Source organism: Polyodon spathula, chromosome 4 (assembly GCF_017654505.1).
Source record: "Polyodon spathula isolate WHYD16114869_AA chromosome 4, ASM1765450v1, whole genome shotgun sequence".
Classification (NCBI taxonomy): domain Eukaryota; kingdom Metazoa; phylum Chordata; class Actinopteri; order Acipenseriformes; family Polyodontidae; genus Polyodon; species Polyodon spathula.
Genome location: NC_054537.1, coordinates 8475989 through 8502267, shown reverse-complemented (window position 1 = coordinate 8502267; position 26279 = coordinate 8475989). Strand labels below are relative to the sequence as shown.

The 26279-nt window shown below is 39.6% G+C and overlaps 2 protein-coding genes across 14 annotated transcripts in view; one reads left to right on the top strand and one right to left on the bottom strand.

Annotated features, from left to right (window-relative positions):
• Positions 1-5604, top strand: part of LOC121314133 (sickle tail protein homolog) — a 225863-nt gene extending 220259 nt beyond the window's left edge. For 7 of the 9 annotated variants that reach the window (XM_041247082.1, XM_041247080.1, XM_041247079.1 and 4 more), the window contains 3 exons: positions 122-1783; positions 2487-2618; positions 3394-5604. In XM_041247082.1, the coding sequence (XP_041103016.1) occupies positions 122-1783; positions 2487-2618; positions 3394-3909 (2310 nt within the window). In that variant the 3' untranslated portion in view covers positions 3910-5604. The remainder of the gene's footprint in view (positions 1-121; positions 1784-2486; positions 2619-3393) is intronic. The other 2 variants (XM_041247083.1, XM_041247086.1) reach the window with 2 other exon arrangements.
• A 7598-nt stretch (positions 5605-13202) lies between these two features.
• LOC121314131 (rho GTPase-activating protein 21-like) overlaps positions 13203-26279 on the bottom strand; it is an 80990-nt gene continuing 67913 nt past the window's right edge. For all 5 annotated transcript variants that reach the window (XM_041247074.1, XM_041247075.1, XM_041247072.1 and 2 more), the window contains 16 exons: positions 26020-26122; positions 25853-25895; positions 24412-24537; positions 22305-22604; positions 21459-21523; positions 21220-21368; positions 20575-20717; positions 19960-20115; positions 19788-19866; positions 18972-19045; positions 18788-18877; positions 18340-18465; positions 17824-17865; positions 17330-17435; positions 15260-15291; positions 13203-14992 (listed from right to left, as the gene is read on the bottom strand). In XM_041247074.1, coding sequence (XP_041103008.1) covers positions 13286-14992; positions 15260-15291; positions 17330-17435; positions 17824-17865; positions 18340-18465; positions 18788-18877; positions 18972-19045; positions 19788-19866; positions 19960-20115; positions 20575-20717; positions 21220-21368; positions 21459-21523; positions 22305-22604; positions 24412-24537; positions 25853-25895; positions 26020-26122 — 3341 coding nt within the window. In that variant the 3' untranslated portion in view covers positions 13203-13285. The remainder of the gene's footprint in view (positions 14993-15259; positions 15292-17329; positions 17436-17823; positions 17866-18339; positions 18466-18787; positions 18878-18971; positions 19046-19787; positions 19867-19959; positions 20116-20574; positions 20718-21219; positions 21369-21458; positions 21524-22304; positions 22605-24411; positions 24538-25852; positions 25896-26019; positions 26123-26279) is intronic.

Below are 26279 nucleotides of genomic sequence, written 5' to 3'. Positions count from 1 at the left end.
GGTGTAAAGTACTCTCTGGAACATGCTTTGTGATGTCTGATGCAGTTTGTAAGATTTCATCTTGCCCTACCCAAAAGATCTGTGTTTAAATAAGCACCTTTGTTTTGGTTTCTTTTTACAGGTTATATATTACGTCACTGCACAGATTTCAAATAAACCCCCTTCACTGCAAATGGAAGAGCTACAGGAGCCCAGTGTGGATGGAACTGCAGAAAGCAACCTTCAGTTTGTGGCGAATGAACCATTTGTTTTCCAGGAGTGTTCATATGTGGAAAACCAAGGGTACTTCCCAGATAGACAACATCAGTTCCAGATTTCCTATACTGAAACCCAGCAGGAAGTACCCGATGTGGAACAAAAACAAGAAATGAGAACTGCCCATTGCATTCAGAAAGAAGAACTAACCAGAACCATACCACAGAAAGGTAGCATTGAAGACACCATGATAAAAATGTCTACAGAAAACTCTGAAGCCACTAATGCAAGCCCTTTGCCTACAGAAATGTCTGTAAGCCAACTGAACTCCTTAATGAAAAACCAAGAGGCTCCTGTGACTCTCGAGTCCCCTCAAGAATTGACAGAAGAGGGACACAGTGAACAGGTAGTACTCAGATCCAAATCATCTAAGGTAAATATCAAGTATTTTGAGGATGCAGACTCGAACCCTAGTTCTCCTAGCGAAGAAAGCCCTACACCCATTGATAACATAGCGTTCATGATCACGGATACAGAGGTGCAGGCTCTTTCCTGCGGAGAATTTCAAGAAATAGTCAGCAATAAGGGAGAAAACGTACAAACTGTAAACGTTGATGCCAACCGGGAAATGACGACCCAGGGTTACAGCCACAGCCAGTTGGATTCCGAAGACCCAGCTGCAGGCCTGGACAGGAAGCCAGTCATCATCATATTCGATGAGCCAATGGATATTCGATCAGCTTACAAGAGGCTGTCCACTATATTTGAGTCTGAAGAGGAGCTGGAGAGGATGTTGGCTGAGGAAAGGATCGACGAGGAAAATGAGGAAGCTGAGGAGACCGATTCAGATAGAAAGGAGGTCTCTCTCGAAAGCAGAGCTGATCGAGTGGAAAGAGCAGATCAAGTATCAAGTGTTGACAGCTGTAACTATCTTCAAACCAATAATGCTCATTTACTAGAGCCTCCCGGAGGGTCGACTGCAGAAGCGAAGCCTAATGTTCTAGATGGCAGCAAGCAAGACGCTAAGAAAAAGTTCAAATTCAAGTTCCCCAAAAAGCAGTTGTCGGCTCTCACTCAAGCCATTCGCACAGGTACAAAGACTGGCAAGAAAACACTACAGGTGGTGGTTTATGAAGAAGAGGAAGAGCCGGATGGAACTGTAAAACAGCAGAAGGAAGCCAAGAGATTTGAAATTAGGTCAAAGCTCACAGACGACGAAACCACCTCCACTACCGTCAAAACTATTGCCACAGTACAACAGGCGTCTTCAAATTCTCAGTACAGGACTGATGAAATTCGTAAGAATACATATAAGACCCTTGACAGCCTGGAGCAAACCATTAAACAGCTGGAAACGACAATAAGCGAGATGGGTCCCAAATCGCCTGAAGAAACTGTGCTGGAGGAATCTAGAACCTTCTCTTTTCAGAAAGCTGAATCTGCAGAACAAGCCGAGCCTCAGGTGGAGCTTGGTTCTGTCCGGGAGTCGGCAGCTCCAGTCAATTATCAAAAGGGCCTGCAGTGGAAGAGGTCCAAACCACAGCTATTACCAAGGGCTGCAGCCACCACCACCATCACCTGTGAACAGGTCTCTTTTTAAGCTCTTCTTGCTTCGTGCAGGTGGCTTTCTTTTGGGTTTTCTAACAGCTGACTCTTCGGCGGTTAATGTATCTTGCCAGTGCAGGGAAAAGCTGGGAATCTGATGCTTTAACCCTTTGGTGTGTGATTTGTTGTTGTTTTCATGATTGTGAACTGGCATTTATCAGTGGTTGTACTGAATTTTGATTTGGCTAAAACTCTAACTTGGTTTCAGGCTGTAATTCTAACTTTTTTAACTGGTATTTTTTATTTATTTAATTAATGAGCATGTAGGTGTTCTTGGGAAAGTGGTTGATTTCCTGAATGAAACACCCCTGATATTTGTGGCTTTCATTATCTTTTTAAATACTCCCAGATAATCTTATAATCAGTACCTGGCATCATACAGCTAATCACATCCCCTACCCCCACCTGGCAGCAAGATCCTCGCTGGACTTTTTTAAGGCCAACTCTAGAAGTGACGCTGTGATTGGTGCTCCAAGCGATCAAGCCGGGTGCCGAATAAAATAAGAACTAAATCTGTTTTGTTTAGTGGGTGTCTTTGTTTCTGAATGTTGGGTTACTGTTGCATGCATGGTGTATTCCGCTGTGGTATATTATGGTCGGGATCAACTTGCAAAATCAGTGATTTGGGTATCTTTTTGTCTTCTGTCTCCATGTCATTTTTAATTATTTTTTTAAAATTTTTGCAGAGCAGCAGTGCAATCTCGTCAACCAGCAGGATGCCAGTGCCAATGTCTTCAAAATCCAGACAGCAGCCAGGGAGCCCAGACAAAGCTGGAACACAACAGAAGCTCCAGGAGCCCCAGAGGCAGTTCCGACAGGTAGTTTTACTGTAGACCAGTCTTTGAAAAGGACATTTAAATTGCGTTACAAAAATACTGAAAAAAAGAAAATATGACGATGGTAAAAAGTGGAATAGCTTGAGTTATGAAACCTTAAAAGAAACCAAAGGCTGAGCATTTTGTTAAATGGAATTAAGTAGACCAACCTGGATCTGTAGACATCTCTCTTTTTTTTTTTTTTCATTGGCTTGGATGGCATGTTTCAAGAGTTCTGTTTTAACATTTCAGTAACATCTCCCATCACAACACGTGCATGTTTGCATCGTTAACTAAACAGGAAAGAAAAATCAAATCTCTTCAAAAGTTGTGTTCCTAGATCGAACTTTCCACTAACGTTCCATCTCTGTTCCTTAGTACCCTGCTTATAGAATGCTTGGGCTAAACACACCTGTACTAACTACTGAACCAAACGTGATGATCTGCTATTCTCACCAGGCTCTCATTATTCATCTACACCCCCGACAGCATGGCAATCACTCTTACTAATATAGGGGCAACCACTGCAGCGACTCTCCCCACTGCTTTGCCCCCCTCTCTTTCTTTCCGCTCTCTAATTATGGTTTCATCAGGTCTACTAAATAATGTGAAGGCCTTGGTTAATAATATCAGTTTAGTGTATGTTTGTTTCTTTCTTGGGGGACCTGTTTCGCAGGCCCTTTTGTGGTTGACGATGTTTCTTTTTTATTTCAATTTCAATTTTTTTTTTTTTTTTTTTTTGACGACAAACCGTGTCTCCTGCCATCTTTGTTTGCAGGCTAATGGAAGTGCTAAGAAAGCTGATGGGGATTATAAAGCTTCTTCCCCTATTGTACCTGCTTCTAAGATCCCAGCCTTTTCCCCTAGCTCTGGGAAAGGAAGCTCTGGGTCTGCTTCTAGCTCAGACAGCACTAACCCTATTAATTCCTCTTCCTCTAAGTCTTCCATTCCTTCTGCCCTCCTGAACCCCCATGGCAGCCGCTCCTCTCTCCATCACCCCTCCTCATCCTCCCACATCCCCTCTATCTCTAACGGCTCTCTGAGGCTTCAGAGCCCCACTCACACTGGGAAAGGTCCAAGTCTTTCCATCTCACCACAGACTCAAAACGGCCGGCCACCCCCTTCCTCCTCCGCCTCCTGCTCCCCTTCCCCAGTCTCCTCCACCTCCCTGAGTCCAGGTGTGAAGAGCATCCGGACCATACACACACCCAGCTTCATCAGCTACAAGGGGCACAACGGGAAGCCCACTCCATCTTCTTCATCTGCCAAGGAATCAGCCCAAAACCACACCTAATACACCGGGCTTGCTGTACTGACCATTGATATTATTACTGTTGTGTTGTTTTTGTTTGCTTTGGTTTCATACTGCACCAACATGCTTTTATTAGTTTTTATTTCCTCTTTATTTTTGCTTAACATCTGCAGCATACCAGATTTCCAGATCTGTCTGTTACTACCTGTACAGAACAAAAAAAGTGTTTTGTGTTTACTTAACAGGGGTTAAAGTCAGTGTGTTCTGAATTGTTAAATAGAGCAATGCTTTTGTGTTTACAGGTTTCTTTTCGATGGTGTTAAGATTGAATATATTTTTTAATTGACGTGTTGGGGAATTGAAATATTTTGTATCGTGTATGAAAACAGTGTGAAAAAAATGGTAATAAAAAAAAAAAGAATATTAAGAGATGGATTAGCTTTTAGTTTGACTTTTGCTTTTAGTTTCAGTCTTTTGATTTTCCAGCATTGTGGTGATTTGTTTTAATGCTAGATCTTTAAAAAATTTTAAATAAATAAATAAATAATAGTACAAAAATAAACATGAGAAATATCTGTTTAAGAAGTGCTGATATTTCAAGTCTGGGTAAGAAGAATATTTTGTGGTAAGCTTCCTATGCACTGCCTCGTTACTTTGTTTAAAAGTACTTATGATAGATGGATTTATGAGGCAGATCTCTTTTCTGTTTCCAGTAGTTGTACTGCCTATCTGCCAAAGTTATTTTGTACCTAATATCCATCTTGCAGCTTCTACTAACAAAAACACTGAACCTAAAGTGGGCTATTTCCCAACCATTACTTTAATAATCTGTGTAACTGCAGTCAATGGTTCTTGATGTTTAAATATATACTAAACAGTAGTCCTTTAAATAGTAGCAGACTTGTGTATATAAATGCATATATAACCCTGCGGAAACCTAGTATAGTTTTGTTAACAAACCAAAGTTTATTTCTATGCATGCCTTTCTGATATTGCGGATGAGGTGAACATTGCTGATGTGAAAGAGAAATTACGTTTGCACAGAGAGAGATTTTGTAAATATGTGTGTATTCTTCATTTTTCTTTTTGTAAAGCTGTAAACCATGTTGTATAATACAGCTCTATGTTAAATTGATAATTGTGACGCTATAATAAAATAAAGGGCTGCATGCGTGTAAGTATGTGTTGTTTTATATTATTTTTTTTCTGTCACATGACCAAGGATTCTGGTCTTTAATTGCTAGTTATTTTGAGGGAAATTCTGCCCTCTAGTGGTGGGTAACTGTGCTTCCATAATCACTGTCTTTTCATATGAGGCTAAAATCAGAAGAATCCTGTGGTACTCCTAGTAAAGATGCAGGGCCGCTAACCTCAGTGCTGTGTCTTATTCTCTGGAAAATACACAGGACAGAAGAAGTGGGAGCAGCTTTTACCACTGATGCAGCACTTGGACTACCTTACCAAAATGGACATTAATTAGCTTTGGGTCTGTAAAACCAGCCAGTGGTTAAAAATGGACCCTTCATGTGTATTGCAATGCATCTCTTCACACGTACTGTACTAACATCGGTCTCTGACCCACTTACAAGCATTGCAAATGCAACTGAATTACTACCAGTCCTAGTATGGTCTAAAGTGATTGTTGAGTAATTCTGTATTTTTGTAGCATGTTAAGTTACCTACTAATGTCCTATATTTCTAGCAGAGTAAAAACTTATTAAAGCTATAGTGATTTTCTTTATTTGTGTATGTGTGTGTGCTTATACTGCCACTTAGTGGGCTCCAGCCTGTACCACACGCTACAGGGTTTAACTCTTAATAGCCACTCCTCGGACTTGACCCATTATTCTAGTGATATAATGTTGCATCAGAAATTGATTGGACTCCAGGTACATTAGTAGATGCCTGCAATCTGCTGAGGACATAGGAATGAGATCACATGCAATCTGTAGTTTGGCGCTGTACCAGTAATGTTGAGAGGCAGAGTTCAACGATTTCAAACACGACGCCGCAACCAAGGAGGAGCGTTGTTGCATGAAGAGTGAAGTAATATTCCAGTGAGACTGAAGCCTGGTTGGTTTCAGTAGACATACTGTGTTTACACTTGTATAGGTGTTGACATGAAAAAACATCCCCAAGCAATGAATGTTAATTGCTTATCTACTCTAAACTCTACTTTAATACCTTGCCAATACAGTGAAAGCACAGTAACCCAACGATGACCAAACAGGAGTAAAAGTATCAGAAGCCTGAACAACTGCAGAAAGTATGCACAAGCCAGCCTGGCCCTAATACTGCTGTTAAACAATCCATTCTGTTTCCATTTCTCAAAAGTACATATGGAATGAACTGTTGTAATGATGAATCCAACATGGTGTAGAAATGGGGCGGTGTGGAATCTGGCCTAAAAAGGTACTTCTAAGCAAACTTGAATTGATTTGAAATTAGAATTAATCACTGTCACAACAAAGTTGTGGTTTTTTTTTCCTCTCTCCAGAAACTGGAACACCATATACAGGGGCTGTGCCAAGGGTGCCCCAGGCATCCCCTCCCCAAAAATCCTAATCGACACCAAGTACTTTGAAAAAGGGGCCTTCCTAGCCTTGTATGAAGGAGTTAGGACTTCACCATGGAAGAAAAGAGTGAGAAAGAACAAAGACAAAAAAAAAATTCAATAAAGGTTTTTTCATGGGCCCTGCCAGGCCCTTTGGAAACCCTTTGCACAGCCCTGACTGTATATGACAAGTTTAAAGATTAATATGCTGAACAATTGTTTGAAACTATATGGAAAACTTGAATGCTCATAAATGTAGAGGCAATTGCAGTTTTCAAAGTTATGTTACAGTTAGTAAATCAAGTTTATAAGTTTGAGTTCACGTGTGTCAGAGGCCAATGAAACAATACATAAAAAAAGTACCATAGACAAACCTTAACAAAAAAAAGTGTACCCATTTAATAGCACTGGCACACTGTGATTGTATTTACTTTCACTCTGATTTAAGCCAGAAAAACATTTATTGTTATGTCAAAATTGTCCTACGGCTACAGTACAACCATTGGGAAATAGAATCACAGTGCTTAGGACAAGCAGAACTCATGATGGATCACAGAAGCCAAAGCATATTAAATATTTATCAGATTTTAATTTTAATGGGACTTCATAGATAAATAAATTTGCGAAGTGCAGGTCGACTTTCATCACTTTGAATATGGAAGTAGGCTTTGCTGTTGAAAGTAAGGTTAATATCTAACTATTCTTTTCAACCTTAAATTCTACCGCTAGTACATGCTCTTATAAGATGGGGTGTGAATCGATATAAACCAGTGCTTGCTTGCATTGTAGAGCACTGTACGGCATGCCTAAACTAATCTGAAAAGGCTTGAAGCTTATGAGATAAATAAAATCGATTGCATAATTAAAATACCAATCCCTGTGGAAAATGGTTGAGCTTGTGTTCCTTGTTTACCCACAGCTCTTTTTAATCCACTGATAGGAATTCCAGGCTGGGCTGTGGCTTCCTTTCACTGGACTAAAGCACCTCTACTTCCTGCCTGCCTGTCTTGCATGCTCAAGGGTATTGAGGATAAATATGTTGCCAAGGCAACCACACAGTAGCAGCGGTGAACAAATGCCGGAAGCAGATTGGGATACATCTGGAAAACATAGTGGAAGTTTCCACACCTACCTTATTGTTTTTGAAGTTCCTGAGTAGGGTTAAGTTCAATTATGCCTGGAAAGTCATACCTTTAGCTTGCCCCCTGCTCTTGGAATGAGGATGTACACCATTGTCAAGAGAAGCAGCAGCTGCGAACATCACGGCTCAAAGCGCACAGGCTGGACTTAAATGATGAGGGGGTGGTCAGTAAGGCCTGGATTGCTGCCCTGTTACATATTGCTGAAAAATGTTCCCACAACATGAACTATAAAGCTATTGTGCACAGTGCAGTCCGAGTCAGTACCGATTTGAGCATATAGTAGGACTGAAAGAGCTAAAGCAGTTTTACACAAATTATAAACCAATGAAACAAATTATTTGTGGAATAAAGTGTATGGTTATGGTAATATTAACCTAAAATAATGGTGCCATATTTATAATATAGCAGCCACGTACTGAAGTGTTGTTAGGAACTTTATTAGAAACAGAACAGGGTTGTTAGAACGAAGTGCAAACCCTCCCATTTATCAAAAGCATGTTACTTCATTGTTGGAACTTGATTGTATGGCACCTGAATACAGCCTCAATTATCCAGCATTCCAGAGTAGATACTACAGGTACACAGAACAGTATTCAGCTGTCCTTTATCTCTGACCATCAACTTCAAATATCTTAAAATCAGGGGCTTTAAAAGGGTACAGTGGAAAGGAATTCAAAATGCATTCTTTTATTTTTCTTCAAGCATCCTGCATGTTTTTTGGTGTCCAATGCAGCTATTCAATCCAAGACAAAGTCAAATTAGTCTGATTGTTGGGTCAACATTATTGGATGTGATGTTTTGTACATTCAAACAAATGGCAAGAATTACAAACCCAAGCCAATTTGGGGAGGCATGTGTCCTCTAGACATGTGCTTGTTTAGAAACACATTAAGCCAATCTGTCATCAGTCACCTTAACCATCTCCACGCTGCCTAAGAAACACATCAAACACTTTGTAAATGAAAACAATGATTGAAAGAGCTTGGATAGAGCATTGATGTCGCAATGTACTGGAAGCCGATTGGTTTGAAAAGATCAGCAAGCACCTACGACCACGAGGGCTTAGTTAATGTTGGTAATATTCCACTAATGTAACATCTGATATATAGTCATCATTGGGATCAGGTGTGTACAGGGCATTTGATTTAATGGCAGAAGAGTGGCTGTGGAATGATTCTTATGTTTTCTATTTTCATCTATCCCCAATCATTGCGTTTTACAGAACTGTAGAATTGTGTGTGTGTGTGTATATATATATATATATATATATATATATATATATATATATATATACACACACACACACACACACACATATACCCCCCCTGCAAAGTTTTCACATTTTGTTGGCACCTGAGCGTACTCCACAACGCTTTCAAATTAGACTTTACATGTAGAATCTACACAAACTACTCCACATTGATAAAGTTACAAAATGCATATAGAACATAAATAAGATTTAGAGAAAAACAGATTAATCTCAGTTGCATAAGTATTCAGCCCTAAGTCAGCTCAGGTGCAAATGATTTGTTTGAAAGGTCACAAACTAAAATGGTTTCAACCTGTATGTACTCAAAAGTGGTTTAACCCTCATGTATATAAAGACACTCAAGCTGCAACTCGCATAGTGATCCTACAAAGCAACCATGAAGACCGGAGCTTTTGAAACAAGTCAGGGATGAAGTGATAGAGGCACACAGAGCAGGAGAAGGGTACAAGAAAATTTAAAAAGATGCTGATTATCCCTCTCAGTCCATCATTAAGAAGTGGAAGATTCATCACAGCACCCAGATCAGGTCGCCCTCCCAAACTCATTAGCTGGGCAAGCAGGAAACTGGTTCGGGATGTCACTCTGAAGCCAACAATGACCTTGATAGATGTGTCTGAGATGGGAGTCACTGTTCACACATCAACAATAAGCTGGTCCCTACATAAAGCTGGCCTGTATGGACAGGTGGCAAGAAAGAAGCCATTACTCAAAAAGCCTCATCTTAAAGCACCTATGGAGTTTGCGAAAAGCATGTAGATGATACTGCAGACATGTGGAAAAAGGTTTTGTGGTCAGACGAGACAAAAATTGAACTTTTCAGTCTAAATTCTAAGCATTCCGTCTGGCACAAGCCCAACAATGAACATCACCCAGTCAACACCATCCTGACTGTCAAGCATGGTGGTGGCAGCATCATGTTATGGGGATGCTTCTCTTCAGCAGGGACTGAGAAGCTTGTCAGGATAGAGGGGAGAATGGATGGTGCAAAGTACAGGCGAATCCTTGAGGAAATCTGTTTGAGTCAGCCAAGACTGATACTGTGGAGGAAATTCACATTTCAGCAGGACAATGACCTGAAGCACTAAGCCAAAGCCACACTGGAGTAGTTGAACAAGAACAGAATCAATGTGCTTTAGTGGTCCAGTCAAGGTTCTGACTTGAATCCAATTGAAAGTTTATGGCAAGACTTGAACATTACAGGCCATTGACGATCCCCAACAAACTTATCAGAACTGGAGCAATTTTCCCATGAAGAATGGGCAAAAATGTCACCATCCTACTGTGCAAAGCTAGTACAGCCCTATCCAAAAAGTACATTTCATTTTGTACATTCTCTTTCTTTGCAAGTTGTGCTGACATTTAACCTCCTCCTCATATAACAGTGTTCAGTTTAACCACTACAGCTTTGAATTATTTGCATTTCAACAAAATGTGACATTATTGGTACGGGGTGAATATTTCTGCAAACCACTGTGTGTGTATATATAGCACCTTTCCTGTATTTGATCTCAATATACAAGAACACAGGAATAAATAGTATCAGTTTTGATCTGTAGAAAAAAGAAAACACCCATTTAAGAGTGTATCTGCCTGTTCCTATCAGACTTTTGGAAATGAAGGATGGGGATTCAAAAGGTACTGCTTATACTGTTCTCTATCATTTCATATTTCTGTACGATCCCCTTCATCTTGTTACTGATATTTTTGTGCATTTACCTTTAATGCAACATTTGGAAGTTTTGGATTCATTTATTTATTTTACTTAACCAACATAACGCACAAACAAATGGATCACAGAAAGATTGTTTTTTATTTCCAGTGTTTTAGGGGCGTCTCCACCTACATGACTGTACACAGGCATGATACAATGTCCAGTTTCAGGACACATTTTTTCATGCAGTTTCAGAGATGAAGAAAAATGATCAAATGACCAGTTTTTCCAGGGTCAACGATATACATGCCTATATTACAACATTTATTACATCTGGACTTTCAGGGGAAAAAAAAAAAAAAAAGAAGATATGAAATATGTACATTAAGAGTTACTTATTTTACAGAAATATTAAAAACTTCAAGTCTCATTTAATAATAATAATAATAATAATAATAATAATAATTCTGACTATAAAACCCTTTAAGATCCAACTGGAATGCCTACAGAATGGAAGCTCTGAATTGGCTTGTGTTAAAATCTGTAAAATGACTTCATGAAAACTGAGCTGTAGATAAAATTCAGGTCAGTCACCTTGCAGTACATTTTATATATCTGAACAAAAGACAATAATGGCACCCTAACTATCTCAGAAGCAAATCATAATGAGGCACTTTTCTGAATAAACATTTGATGAACATTTTTTTTTTTTTGCATTATAATGCTAGTTGTTGATAATGGTAAAACTGTAATACAGAAATATTGCATCAGAAGTGTTCAGCACTTGCTTTGTACATTTATTTTCTTTTTTTTTAAAGTCATATAAAAAAAGTTATTTAATTTTATGAGCACAGAACGGTCTGGCTGTCACAATGCACTGCAAAGTGATTCCACAGTACACAGCACAGAAACCAGCCTATAAAGAGGCTGTAAAACAGAACCCAAATACACAGTTCAAGTAAGAAGATAAATATCTAGTTTAAAAATACAATCATTACAAACATGTATGTTAGTAATATGATATATATAATATATATATATATATATATATATATATATATTATATATATATATATATATATATATATATATATATATATATATATATATATACACATATATATATATACATATATATATATATATATACACCACACACACACACACACACACTATATATATATATATATATATATATAATATATATATATATATATATATATTATATATATATATATACACACATATATACATATATACATACATACATACACACACACACACACACAGCCTTGCAAAAGTATTCGGACCCCTGACCAATTCTCTCATATTACTGAATTACAAATGGTACACTGAAATTTCGTTCGATATTTTATTTAAAAAAAATAAATTGTTGTAAGGTGACATTGGTTTTATGTTGGGAAATATTTTTAAGAAAAATAAATAACTGAAATATCTTGCTTGCATAAGTATTCAACCCCTGTGCTGTGGAAGCTCCCAGTTTGCCCTAACAAGGACACAATTACCTTACCATTGGCCTCCACCTGTGAACCATTAAGTAATACAAATGATTAGGGAAAGGGTACAAAATAATATCCAAGTGTTTGGATATCCCAGTGAGCACAGTTGGATCAATAATCAGGAAGTGGAAGCTGCATCACACCCCCAGGCAATGCCAAGAAAAGGCCATCCCTCAAAACTCAGCGCTCAAACAAGGAGACTTGAGAAGCCACAGAGAGGCCAACAATCACTTTGAAGGAGCTACAGAGTTCAGTGGCTGGGAGTGGAGTAATGGTGCACCAGTCAACCATATCAAGAGCTCTGCATAACACCAGCCTGTACGGGAGGGTGGCAAGAAAAAAGCAGTTACTCAAAAGTACCATCTGAAAGCACGTCTGGAGTTTGCCAGAAAGTATTAGAGTGACCCAGATGCGATGTGGGAAAAGGTTTTGTGGTCAGATGAGACCAAGATAGAGCTTTTTGGCCAAAACTCAAAGCGCTATGTGTGGCGCAAACCTAACACTGCCCATGCCTCAAGACACACCATCCCTACAGTGAAGTATGGTGGTGGCAGCATCATGCTGTGGGGATGCTTCTCATCAGCAGGGTCTAGGCATCTTGTTACAATTGAAGGAAGAATGGATGGAGCAAAATACAGGAAAATACTGCAAGAGAATCTGCTTCAGTCCACTAAAAAACTGAAGGTTGGGAGGAAAATCACCTTTCAGCAGGACAATGATCCCAAGCAAAAGGCCAAAGCAACATTGGAGTGGCTCAAGAACAAAAAGGTGAATGTCCTACAGTGGCCCAGTCAAAGTCCTGATCTCAATCCCATTGAGAATCTGTGGCACTATTTGAAAATTGTTGTCCACAAGCATCATCCAACCAACCTGAACAACCTGGAGCAAATCTGCCAAGAAGAAAATGCCAAAATCACTCCGACACTGTGTGCAAAGCTGGTACATACTTACCCCAAAAGACAAAGCTGTTATTGCAGCGAAAGGTGACTCTACCAAATATTAATGTGTGGGGGTTGAATACTTATGCAAGCAAGATATTTCAGTTTTTTATTTCTTAAAAATATTTCCCAACATAAAACCTGTCACCTTACAATAACTGATTTTGAGTTTAAGTGTTTTAAAATAAAATATCGAACCGAACGAAATTTCAGTGTACCATTTGTAATTCAGTAATATAAGAGAGATGGTCAGGGGAATGAATACTTTTGCAAGGCACTGTTTGTGTGTGTGTATCTATATCTATAGATACACACACACACACACACACACACACTCTATTTTTTAAAGATACTGATAGAACCGTGACCTAACCACTTGGGCGCCAGATAATTTGTAAGGATGGGTGTCCACTGCAGGGCTTAAGTTTGTTTTGTTCTTGTCCCGACTGTCACTGTTCAGTTGTTCTGATGACTGCCTCGACGACTCTGACGGAGATGGCCTACTGATCTGAGCTACACTGCTAGAGCGGTCTGCATCTTTCTGAACAGATAAAGGCATCTCTGGCTTTGACCCTTCCCCTTGGCTCCTGGCTACTGCAGCCGGCTCTGCTGGAGAGTCTGCGTTGACGTCCGGGTTGCTGGTGCGGAAGCGCTCTCGTGCAATCCACTCTCTGATCGAAAGGTCCTGGGAGTTACATTTGGGTTTCAGACGGTCCATGGCGGACAGCTCGGATTCTTCATCTGCTTGCTCCTGCTCTTTCCAGTCGTTCATGATAGCTAACTCCGCAAAGTCTCGCTGTCCTCCCATGGTGTGTCTCCGTCTGATTTTTTTTTTCCGCGTCTCCGGTGATCTAGTTTTTTGCGTGCCTACCCCGAACATGTCATCTGCTGAACTTTTCAAACGAAACTTTAACCTGTCTGTGATCTTCAGTCGCCATACCAGCTCCTGCTTCTCGGGCTCGCTTTTGTTTGACGACAAGCTCCCAGTCGATTTTCCCTTCTTCATCACCTCAAACACGCGCGACAACCTGTTTGACTCCTTGTCACTCCGTGTCTCTGCTGAAGACTCGCTGTCAGTTTTCTGTCTCGCTGACTTTTTCCTGGAGAGCGTGTCACACTCGATCAGCTTGTGAGACACAAACCCCCGGCGACTGTCTAGCTTTGGAGTGGTGCTGCCCTCCGTTCCTGCAAGCTCGCTCCCCATCGACCCTCTCCGGCTGTTGAGATCCTTTTCCTGGAACACCTCCCGCAGAGTCTTTTCAGGAGCTGAGAGTGATGCAAACACAGGGAAGTCACTTTCGCTGTCCGTCTCCATCGGCCGTCCTTCGCTGATTAGTTCGCTCCGTTCATCATCAGCCTCATCTCCCCTGCTTTCTGCCACAGACTGAACCTCCGGGCTCAAGATACTAGACTCCACACCAGTCAGGTATGTCATAGACGACGTGGTTGAATAATCTGAGGTGATGGAGCTGGTCTCTGCCGCTATGGACTCGTTACCTTTGATGTCAGGAGTTGTCCACTTCCTGTAGCGCGTCCTTTGAGAAGCCTGGGAGCTTGTACTGTTCATTGTACCTAGATCTGAAGCATCATCAAGCTGGGAAGAAGGATCAGAGAGAGAGGATTTTCCCAATGCCTGAAGTCGGTAACTGAGACTTGGAGAGTCTGTGCGTTTTGGGCTCGGTGAAGGACAAGGAGAAGGCTGCCCTGAGGGCAATTTCTCTCTCATGAAAAAGGAATTTCTATTGTCCTTTTTGCACCTGGTCACTAAATCAGTACTTTTATGGATGTCCTTTTTGATATCCTGGCTCTCTCTAGACCATCCTTTTTGTTTCAGAGTAACAGTCTCTTTGTCCACCTCCACTTTGTCTGTGCCGTCATTGGACTCGTTTGTGTCGTGATCCTTCTTTAAAAACACACTGTCCAGTTCGTCATCCGAGCTGCTCGGCAGTGGCTTGTCCTTCTGCTTCTTTCGTTTGCGGCTGGCCGCTGCAAAGATTGAGGACACAAGCAGTTCTCTGCTGTATTGATCCTTTCCAGATCCCCAAGAACCCTGTTTAGTAAGAAGAAAGGGGTTAATGTCCTGTGGATTATGAAATCCAATTAGAAATAATATATTATCTAGTAAAAATAATGACTTTTTTTTTTTTTTTTTTTTTTAAAGAAGTCATAATAGTAAACATGTTTGTTTTATGAAACCACTGTTTATTAAATATAAATTAAATATACTAATAATACAATTTGCATTGGTTAAGCTGGAACACGTTCTCAGCTACAACTAGGCACACGCACACATACAGTAACAAGAAAATAATCTCACCTTAGATTTTGCAGAGTCACTAGTGGCTGAATCTGAAACGAGAAGAAAAATGAAATCATAGCAGAATTACCGCCAATCTCCCATTTAACAAACTGTACCGATGAAGAGAAAAGCATAGTCCACAAAAACACAATGTACGACAGTGAACAAAAGAGCAGAACACATCGGACACAGTCGCAGCTCATGGAGATGAAAGCACCACAGAAAGCCACCGCCATGAAAGAAAGCTGTGAATTGTGAGTGGAACCTGTTCAATGAGAAGAATGGCAAAGGGACCTTGCTGGTTGTCCTGGGCAGAGAGCAGAACTGCTTCTACACACTTTCTCTCTTCAGGCTGTCATTCATTCTTTCTCAAATCTACCTAAAAATATCCTAATACCAGCTAATACACAGTCTAAACTTCACTGGTAGAATTTTTATATGGCACACTTTGTTAATGTCTTTCATGTTTGTGAATTTTCGATTGTTAACGATGCTAATTTATCAGCCTTTGCATCAAAGTGTTTACCTGAAAATGCCAAGTATGAAAATAGTCTGAACAACCTATACCCCAGTTTGAGAAGCACTGCACTGAACTACTGCAGCATCCTTGGTATGTACATTTGTAGCTGCTGGTTTTTAGACATTGAAGGGTTGAGGAGCTGTGATGAGATGTGCAGAGTAATGAAGACTACAAAGAGTTGCTATGCAGCAAGAAAACATGACAGGGGGCAGAAAGGGGCTAGCAAAGAGGCATCTCCAGGGCAGAATCAGGAAGGTCCTCCTATTATCCTACTTATTTTTTCAAGGTCATTTTAAAATCTAGTTTAAATATGTTGGGGGTTTAAAACCATTTTTTTAAATCTATAAAGATAGCTCAGCCCCCCACCACACCCCTTTGGACACATGACTTTATGCTACATGACTAAAAAACTGGTAGACCATACCATTCTATTTCTCCTTAGGGCCTGCTTCAGAAATAATAAGAAACAGCAGAAAGACTTTTAAAAAGTAGTATTGGTCTGCTTAAAATAATCTTAAAAAGTAAATGTAAAACACGGATGACAATATTTATTTGTCCATTTACAAGAAACGGGGATTTCTGCAGACTAGGCAGCTACAATGGGGGCAACAATCCTCCTTCTTCCTACAGTTCCAGCTGTCCATCAGTGACATCACAGAATCCATCAGTGACATCACTCCTCCCACTTGGCCTGTTTCAAGATCAGTATGTGTAAATGCTGGAAAAGCCTTAGACACTCAACAAGAAAAACTAGAGACAAAGGGGTCATATTTATGTGAAAGAACATGCTGGATTAATGCAACAGTTGGCAGGATCACACTCACAGAATACTGAAAAGAAAAAAGCCTATGGAATTGAAACTTAGGAAAAGGACAAAACGACAAATGAAATGTGTAAGGGGGAGAAAATGAAAAAAACTGAACTGATAAAAACTGAAATATATAAAAAGTTAAATCTAAAAATATATATTTAAAAACTCAATACACATTGGACAGAAAAACTATTGTAACCCATTTATCCATTTGTTTCTCAAATGGATTTTCTCATCTAGAAAAAGGTTGAAATAGTTTGACATTAAATCAAGCTTGTGAAATAGTTTAGATTGTTTTCACAAACCTCAAACAAAAGTATTGAAATACTGTTTGGCTGGTTATTAAACTCAATGGAATAAATTATCTTCCTGATTTGAGACCATAATTTAAAACACTATGTGTACACACATATATATATATATATATATATATATATATATATATATATATATATATATATATATATATATATATATATATATATATATATATATATATATATATATATATATATATATATATATTATATATATACACACACACACATACACACATGACACTTAAAATTCCACTACAAATGCCTGTGTGTTCCGATAAGAGTAGTGATAAGATTAGCTTTTTTTGCCAGCTGCTCTGATCCTTTTTTCTTTCATGTATACAATAATAATAATAATAATAATAATAATAATAATAATAATAAAATAATTTCTGTTGATGTTAACCCACCCCAAAGCACATCTGGTACAGGCAAGTTACCTGATACATCTCCTGGAGATCCTCCAGTCCTTCCAATGTTGGTGAGCAAATGATCTATGTTTGGCACTGGCTGAGACTCAACAGCAGCCTCCTGACGAACTGGAGTCTACAATTGAACAAAATATGAGCCCCGGAGCCAATAAACAAACACACATTATCATCCACTGCTGCAGGCCAGGGAAATACAGCCTTTAACCTGATGTAGGTGGAGAAGACACTGTATCCAGAACACTGCTCCCTCTGGTCACAGTTCTAACTGCATCATTTACAATTATCAACAGCATAAAACTAAACCTGCTTTAGATAAAGAATACCAACCACTGTACCCTGAATGCACAGGCTTAAATAACAAAGAATACCAACTAGTGGACCCTGAATGCACAGGCTTAAATAATGAATACCAACTACCCTGACTGCAGAGGCTTAAATAAAGACCAATAGAGGTGATATTACAAAATTACAAAAAATCACTAAATTTGTGTGTTTATACGCACCGTTGGATCTTCATTGCCGCCTTCTGTAAAAAACCAGTGATACTGAAAAACAAAGAAAGCAATATGCATCAGTACATAGTGTATATATCCTCCTGCCTAGGTAATAACTACATCACCATGAAAAAGCATAGGTCACCATAAAACTACATCTACTGCCAGGAGAAGAGCAACATAAATGTCCAAGCCTACTTTCATCAAAAGCAGAAAAATGGTTCCCAAGATATAACCATCAAAAGCTCACTCAATCAGTTGTGAAATAAAGCAGTTCGACAAGAACTACAGTTTATTCACAGGAAGTTAAATGGCGCATTAAAGATGCCCTTCAAGTTTAATCAAACCTGAGCAAGATGAGCTTCTCGAATAGTCTATTAGCTCAACCAAGCATGAAAACGGTCACCTGGCCTCGATTCTGAACCCCTTAAGAGTCCTGCTCTGCATCTGCACTCCGAGTAAGGAAGCCTCAATACCAAGCGAAAAAAACTGATGGCCTGTCCAACTGCATTTCAGTTCACTTACATGCTGTATAAGTGTTTCTACAATTTTGTACTGGTCTGGCATGTGTGTCACCATATGGGTCATGTTGTCTTCTGATGTCCTGACCAGAGTGGGACCGAACACGATCGCCAGATTCCGTGGTTCCATCTGCAAGACAAGTGCCAGTAATAAGCTCATTATTCATTTGGCAGATTTAGTTATTTATACACTGCAGCCCCACACTGAAAGTTTGATGCCGTCGTAGAAAATAAAAAAACAAACAAACAAATTCACATCAGGTTACAGTTTCAGAAAACAGGCTGCATCTGGATAATGTAATACATGGGACTGTGGAAAGTTGACCGGTACTATAAAACAGTTTAATACAATACAAGAACATTATGGGATAGCATTTTCCCATAATGGAGCAATTTTTTTTTCCCATTTTTGAGCAAACCTGACTTGGTCTCACTGAAAACTTTTTAGGTACCTTGTTTTTTTCAGAGTTGTCAGCCACAGTCTTGAGATGTGCAGACAGAAACTTCAAAGTTTCAAAATGATGCTCAGGCAGCTCGTGAAGCTACGGTGAGAAGACAGAAACTTTAGTATCACATTAAAGTTAACACTATGTACGTGAATATGAAAACTGTGTAGTAACAGATTGTTCAACTTACAAGTTTTTTAAAACATTTCAGTCTATCCACTGGGTCGCTGGTTCTGTTGGCTTCTATAAAATCTGCATACTTTTCTAATACGAAGGGGATAAAAACGTTAGTGAAGACACTTGCAACTGTCTCTACGGTATGTTGCAAAGTGTCCACTAGATGGCACACTTTCAAATCATGACCATCTATTCTTCAAAAATAGTCCTTTTTGTTCAGTAAGGCCAATAATACTATAGAACAGCCAAATGAAATCTGAATTTTCTGCAAGAGGACAGGTGCGTATGACAAGTCTGTTGAAGATTTGTGCAACATAAAGACAGTTCACCATGTAAAGTGACAAACAGACAACTATCAGCAAATAAGTGTTTCCCTATTTAATGGACGATGCTTAAAAAAAAATGCATGACAATAGCTTCTAACCATTACTTAAATCCTAGTTACATCACAAAATATATTCATATTAAATAGCCCAACTATGTCAGAACACATGCAAAACTAAGCCACCAAGACCTATATCGTTAAACTTAAACAGTATCAACACAATATTAGTATAACTATCAGACATACTTTATCTAATGTTCCTTAGGTTAACAAACATGGGCTTGGCATTGACTGATGAATGGCAACCAAGATAATGACTAACTGAAATCACAACAAACCCTGACACCCTAACTGGGCAAAGGGTGTTTCACCAGCTTTTCCTTTGCTTGGTTTCCTAGCCAATGGCTCATTTTCATGTCATACGTTTATTTAAATACATTCAGTCAGGATCTGAGGCAGGATAGGGGTGAGCGGAGGGGTGGGAAGGGGGCTCTGAGAACTTACCATTTGTAAACAGGGGTTCAGGAAGCTTTCTGAAAAAGGATTTCAGTAAACTGCTGATAACATTCAGGTCCCGCCATTTCTGTAAGAACACAATGAATAGAGCAATGATGCTGAGCTTTGCTTTAATGCACTGTTTTGTCAACGACGTGAAGCCTAGCTGTTGGGTACTCACATCGTCCTGAGTGTCTATGTCGGTCATTCCTTTGTTCAGCTCCTCCTGCATGTTCGAGATGGCTGTATTGTTCCCTGGGACTCGATAGATGCCTGTGTATTCAAGGCCCCTTTCCTCCACTAGCTGACAGCAGATCTCAACTATCAATGGCACAAACTGGAAAATAAACACACACACGCATGTGATTATCAACACACAACATGACAATAACTTGGTCCTATCAGCTTGTGTCACAAGCTACTCTGATTGAACTGTTGGCAACTGACAAATAAAAAAAAAAAAGAGAATTAGAAAGGTCAGTGCAACATTTAATCCTAAAGTTACCAACACCCTCTTAGTGAAGTTTCACTTGTAAAGGTTCTGGATGGGTACCCAGTGAGAGAAATAACCTGTTACTGCTACAACCTCCACACTGTCAAACTTGAAATTATTTTTGTTTGTTTGTTCGTTTTTACGTTTTCAAAGTGAAGCTATCTGATGGCTTCAAATTATACTGCAATGTTTTATTTTTTAATTTGAACAGATTAAGGCGTTTCACTCAATAGGACTTGCACATTCAATTAACATGACAAAAAAAAAAACATGATACAAAAGGGTTCTATGAGACTGTCTTACTTTGTTGGTCTGAGCAGGGGGGCAGTCGTCCAGTCTAACACCAAACGTCACCCCTTGAACTGCTTTCTTCTCAAATGGTTTCCTCATTAGGCTGGGAATGCCCTTTCTCCAAGTTCCTTTATCCTTTGGTGGACTTGTGTCATCTAGAAACAGAAAATAAAATGAGACCTTTTCTGACAGATCAAACTGCAATTCCATTAACAAAATACAGACAGAGGGCAACATGTACTACAAGGATTCTGTTTGGAAGAATAGCCAAACCATTAACACACACTTTCAAAATCAATTTCCACGTGAGGCATCTAAAATTCTTCAAATTCAAGCTGAGGGTTAAATTGACCCTTACCAGTAAGCTCATGGCTACTCAAAAAACTTGGGTAAAAAAATATCTGGCCTCTATAAAGCTAACAATACAGGTGGTTATCAAATACTCGCCAAATACTCGCAGCTGCTGTGCAGCCATTATAGTTGAGCAGATTTAATGTTTGCTGTCACAACACTTAAATGTGGCAAATTGTTAATTATCACTTCTGGGTCCCCCAGAAAGCAAGCAGGGAAACAGAAATCAAATGGAAAGAACTACATTACTGTAATGGAAGCAATGAAAAAACACATTACAAGCTAAACAACGTGGCAGCCTCCTACCTTTATTGAGAAGCCTTCTGTCAGGATCCTGCTTCGGAGAGTGAGGACTCTGGGTCTTCTGTTCCCCTTTTGCTCCCAGCAATGTCTGTCGAATACTGAGGGACTGGCGGGGGGTTTTGGGAGACTGTTCCGTTTTGCTGGCAGAAGAGCTGAAAAAGGAACCATTGTGTCAACACTATAGTGTAAGAAGAAACTAATACACAAAGACATTTCACAGCAGGAGCAGTCGCACTGCTTACCTCATCATTGTATTGTACTCCTTGATCTTCCTGCTTATTAGATCCCTGCTAGTAACACCTGCGTTCTACAAACACAAAAAGCAGGGTTAATTTCTTGGTAGACTCAGATTGTGTTGTTAAGCTAAATGGAAGAAAAAAGTAAATTCATTTTAGTACAGTGTTATCAATATCAAGTAGCTGGTGAATGCTAGCAAATTGCACTTGGAGTCACTGTATTGCCATAGCAACCAGTTACGGTAACTAGTTCTTATTTTCTGTAGTTATTCCATTTTAATATATGTATTTATCAAAAATTGATATGCAACACATATGGTAAACAGCAATTCAAACAGTCATCAAATTATATTCTGCCATGACAATAATAGTTTGGTATAACAAACATCATCCGTTAGTGTAAGGGTCAAGACCTTTTTACCAACAATATTTATACTAAAAACATCATTTTAGGGCTGATATATAAAATTGCAACAATATATAAACATATTAGTTTATAAACTAATAGCCTAATACAGAACTAAAAGTAATATTTACCACACATGGGAAATTCTTGCTACCAATGTAGAACGATGTTTGTTTCACAGGAATGCAATGATCTAATGATGACTAATCTGAAACTTCTATATACTTCCTCAGTCAGGTGTTGTCTGCGACTCCACACAGCATGTACCCCTATCTATTGCTGGCTATACAACTCGCACATATCGCACACAGTCTTATTCCGATACACACATACAGATTATACAAAATTTCAGCTCATTCCAACAACACTAACTCAAGGAAGTCATGAATGAACCCATAACAATGCTAAATGTTAACTCTTTAAAACCCTTCCAGGACAGTGCTTACCTCTTCATCCAAGTTGCTGTTCTCCTGGACGACCCTGATCCAGGACAGCATGTCCTCTCGGTCCTCCGCCTGGAACAGGTACTCGCAGTCTGAGGTGGTGAGCCGGAGCACATTTTTGCGCTTCGTGTCGCTGTAGGAGATGTCAATCAGGCAGGCCTTGATGCTGATTGGCTGGAGCTCTTCCTCGGACTGGGAGGATCCCTGCATCAGAAGCTCCTTCTTATCCTTGTACAGGCAGAGCGAGTGGCCTCTCAGAACTGCATACATCTGTTTCCATGGCCTGATGCCACTGCCAACCCGCTGCAATACAAAAGAGGTTCATTATAAGAGCATGCATCCGTCCAATGGTAGCTACTGTGCCTTGTAGCGAGATGCTAGGTTAGTTAAAAATGATCTTGATTGATAAAAGAACGACCCGCACTCTCCACTAAAAACATTAGCAATCCAATTCCTTCATCATCAGATACCCGATAACTTCAGCAGGGCTGTCCAATGTTTATGTGTCTCATTCATAATGCAGCTCTCTAGAAGTGAAGACCCCCATGCAGGCTGTTAAAGGGTTTAAAAAGACCATGACAAATTTTCTTTGGAACCGTCCAATAAAATGAAAATGAACAACTAGCACTAAAGTACTAAAGTAGCATCTTGGTTTACAGCAATCTGGTAAAGCTCCTCCCTTTCCATTTCTTTGCTATTAGTTCTCACCGTTTGTTTAGATTTTATTCAATTTGCCCAACTGTGTTTTGAGATCCCACACTGTTTTGCTGGCTATGGAGTGAAATCAGATAAGCACACACTGCAGACCCTGGGCACCAGCATGTCATGAACAGAGAATTTGTATAATTGGGCAAGACAAGAAACCAATGCAAGGAGTCATTTTTAGTAAATTAAAACATCAAAAAAAAAGCTAACAAAAGGGTGTGACGTTTGATATCTCTTAATCTACAAAGCAAGCAAAATCATTGGCATGAACAAAGTACAAGCTTAACTCATCATTTATATGAAACTCCACTAAGGTGGTGTTGGTCATGACATGTGTAAATAGTTTGCAGGATTTCATTATTATAATCTGCTATGTCAATACTGTTATATCACAGAAGTCAAACAAACTGTGAATACGACCAATAGTGCTAAAGCATTCCTGCATTCAAATCTGGCACACTGTACATTTCCACTAGGAGAATCCAAGAGATTTTAATGCCAGGTATTTTTCCTCCCAAACTCCCCTTTTACCTAACAAGCACAGGTGGAGACAATGGCATCCTATTTATAACATCAAACTACATTAAACACCTACAGTCCTGCCTCAGTTAAAGATTCAAAAGTATAACAAAATGTTAAAACTGGTTTACAGGTGTCTGAAATCTGGCAGGCTTTGATTCTAGCAAAACTGCAGAAAGCTACAGCTCAACCAACTTCCCTCCTACATCTGCGTTGAGAGTTAAAATTCCAAATGCGGTGTGTGTGTAGGAGCAGAACAATTCTAATTTACATTCTCCAGAGTACTCTGAAAAAAAGGTTTTATTTATTACACTGAAACGGTTACAACAGCTGTTATAAAACAAACAGGGATAGGAAAGCAGAACTAAACCGATATTGTTTCTAATATTAGGTGTGTGGGTGGGGGGGGGGGTGACTAGACTGAGCTGACCATCGATCAACATTATGTAGCGCAAAAGAACAGTGAAAGATCTAATGCTGACAGAGAAGGGCTTATTACATAACTAGTTACAAGATGATACACAAGTCTTACTCGAATGAGTACAAAGTATTAAATCTGCACTTAATTAGCAAGAAACTGACAAGCCATGAAGGCAGCTGGAGAGAAATAAAAATGTCAAGCACACTACCAAATGTCAAATGGCCACTGGCATAATTCACACAGTCCAACAACCTTTCTTGCCCACACTGGTAACTGGCAAATATCACCGATACAATGATGTATAGCAGGTCCAGCAAGTTATTAGGCAAATGAGAATAATGTAGCTGTTCTACAAAATCAAATGACACATGAACCCCTTCCCCCAAGTAAAATCTAGTACTGCAACAGATTGGTCAAACCATTTGGGAAGCAGATGAGTATTAAAGTACTACTAAAGTGCAGTACCTTGCTCTTATCCGTGCTAATCTGGCGGAAGTGCAGCCATCCTTCTTTGGAGGCATCGCTGAAGACATCCGACGAGGAGTCCCTCCTGGAGTTAGAGTCTTCCGAAGACTTCTGGCCATCGACAGCCTTGGCAAAAGAAAACCAAACGTCAGTTAATAAACCCGCAGAACAAGTTACTGCCAAAATCAAAAACCTGCACGAAGGAACTGCATACAGTAGCTGCTTGTTTACCAAAGACATACTTCCCATCTTTTATTTTTCACGCAGCAGAAGTAACAGGCGAATATAAACAAGCAGGCCCTGGCTGTATCTTTTCAAAGTGTCCGTTTCACAAATCAAACCCGTCTCTGCCATCAACTCTACGCAAGGCAGACTGGCACTGGACTGTCTCTGGGGGGGGGGCATACCAACGAAATGCAGGCATGTTTCTATTGAAGGAACAGCAGGGCTGAGATTGTTTGGAGACTGTTTGGAGCTCTGCGGTCACACTCTGCCACTTTGTACGGGGGCCGACATAGAGCTACTGTGATAGCCAGCCCTGCCCCTCTGCTTTCTACAGTCCCTTTGTTCTGGAAAAAGCACTCATACTACACCAACTGAACTCCAAATAAACATACTTAGGGAGCATACTAAAGTAGACTTTAATGAGAAATGAAGCCTGTATTTTGTTGGTAGTTATCAGCATGCCCTGAAAATGTGACTCAACACTATATGGAAAGACCATTGTCAGTATAAAAGGCCTCTCGGACACAAACTGAAAACAGTTGTGTTCTGAGCATGCCTTCCCACTAGGAAGTGGTTCAAGAGCTTCAAACCAATATCACATTAGTATTACAGTATGCATTCTAGTTTACAAATATTCACAGTTGATGAACCGAGGTTACTTTGCCTCTTAATGCCAGTCCAGACTAAAAATTTAAATGTGTAAAAGCACCCATCTGCTCAAATGGTTACAGTGACAACGGTTTGTGACATCACTTCCTCTCTGGCCCTGTGAGAAGGGTATCATCATCAAATATAAATGCGATCTGTGGCACACAAATAAAACATGCTTTGCTGTACTGTATTTCACAAATACAGTCTGTGTACTTGTTTGCCAGCAGGTCAAGGTGAGTTGCATTCTCCCTCACAGAAACAGAGTGTGCATTTCAATGCAGCTTTCTTGCATAATTTCCAGGGGTACTTACTTTACTGAAAAATCAGTATGTTTATATAAAAAAAAATAAAACAAAAACCACTTCTTAATCCTTACCCAATTGCAGAAACACTGTACTCAAAGAAGCACTCATGGTTAAGGAAAGTATACTCCAGTACTGTTCCAGTGAATGCTACAGAGCACTGCAAAACCCAAAACAAAGTAGTAACAAAACTAACGCTCTTAAAGCAGACAACGGTGCTGCATTCAGGAGTAATACAAATATAAAATGTATAGGAAACTCACCTTGAGTCCTTTCAGACTTGACACATGCTTAACAGATGACCTTCTGCAAAACAATAAAACAAACAAGGAAAAAAAAAAAACAGTAAGCTATGGTACAGTCCTGAACATTGGGGTCCTTTAACAACTTGATACAACAGTGAATTTAAGGAAACGTGAATGTGGCTTACGATCTCCCTTCCTCTCTGTAATTATCCAGTCCTTCATCACATGACTTTGAACGCTCAGTTTTTCCAGCAGACTCGGACTCCACAATACTAAGCCTGAGAGAATCTACAGATAGAAACAAACAGACAATATCCACTTAATTACTACAGCAAGAGATTGTATATAGTAATATTAAACATGTGCAATGGTATGTCACACACAGCATGCTAGTCAATGAAAAAACTGACCCCCACACACACAAAGTCGCTCCCCTTGACAGCTG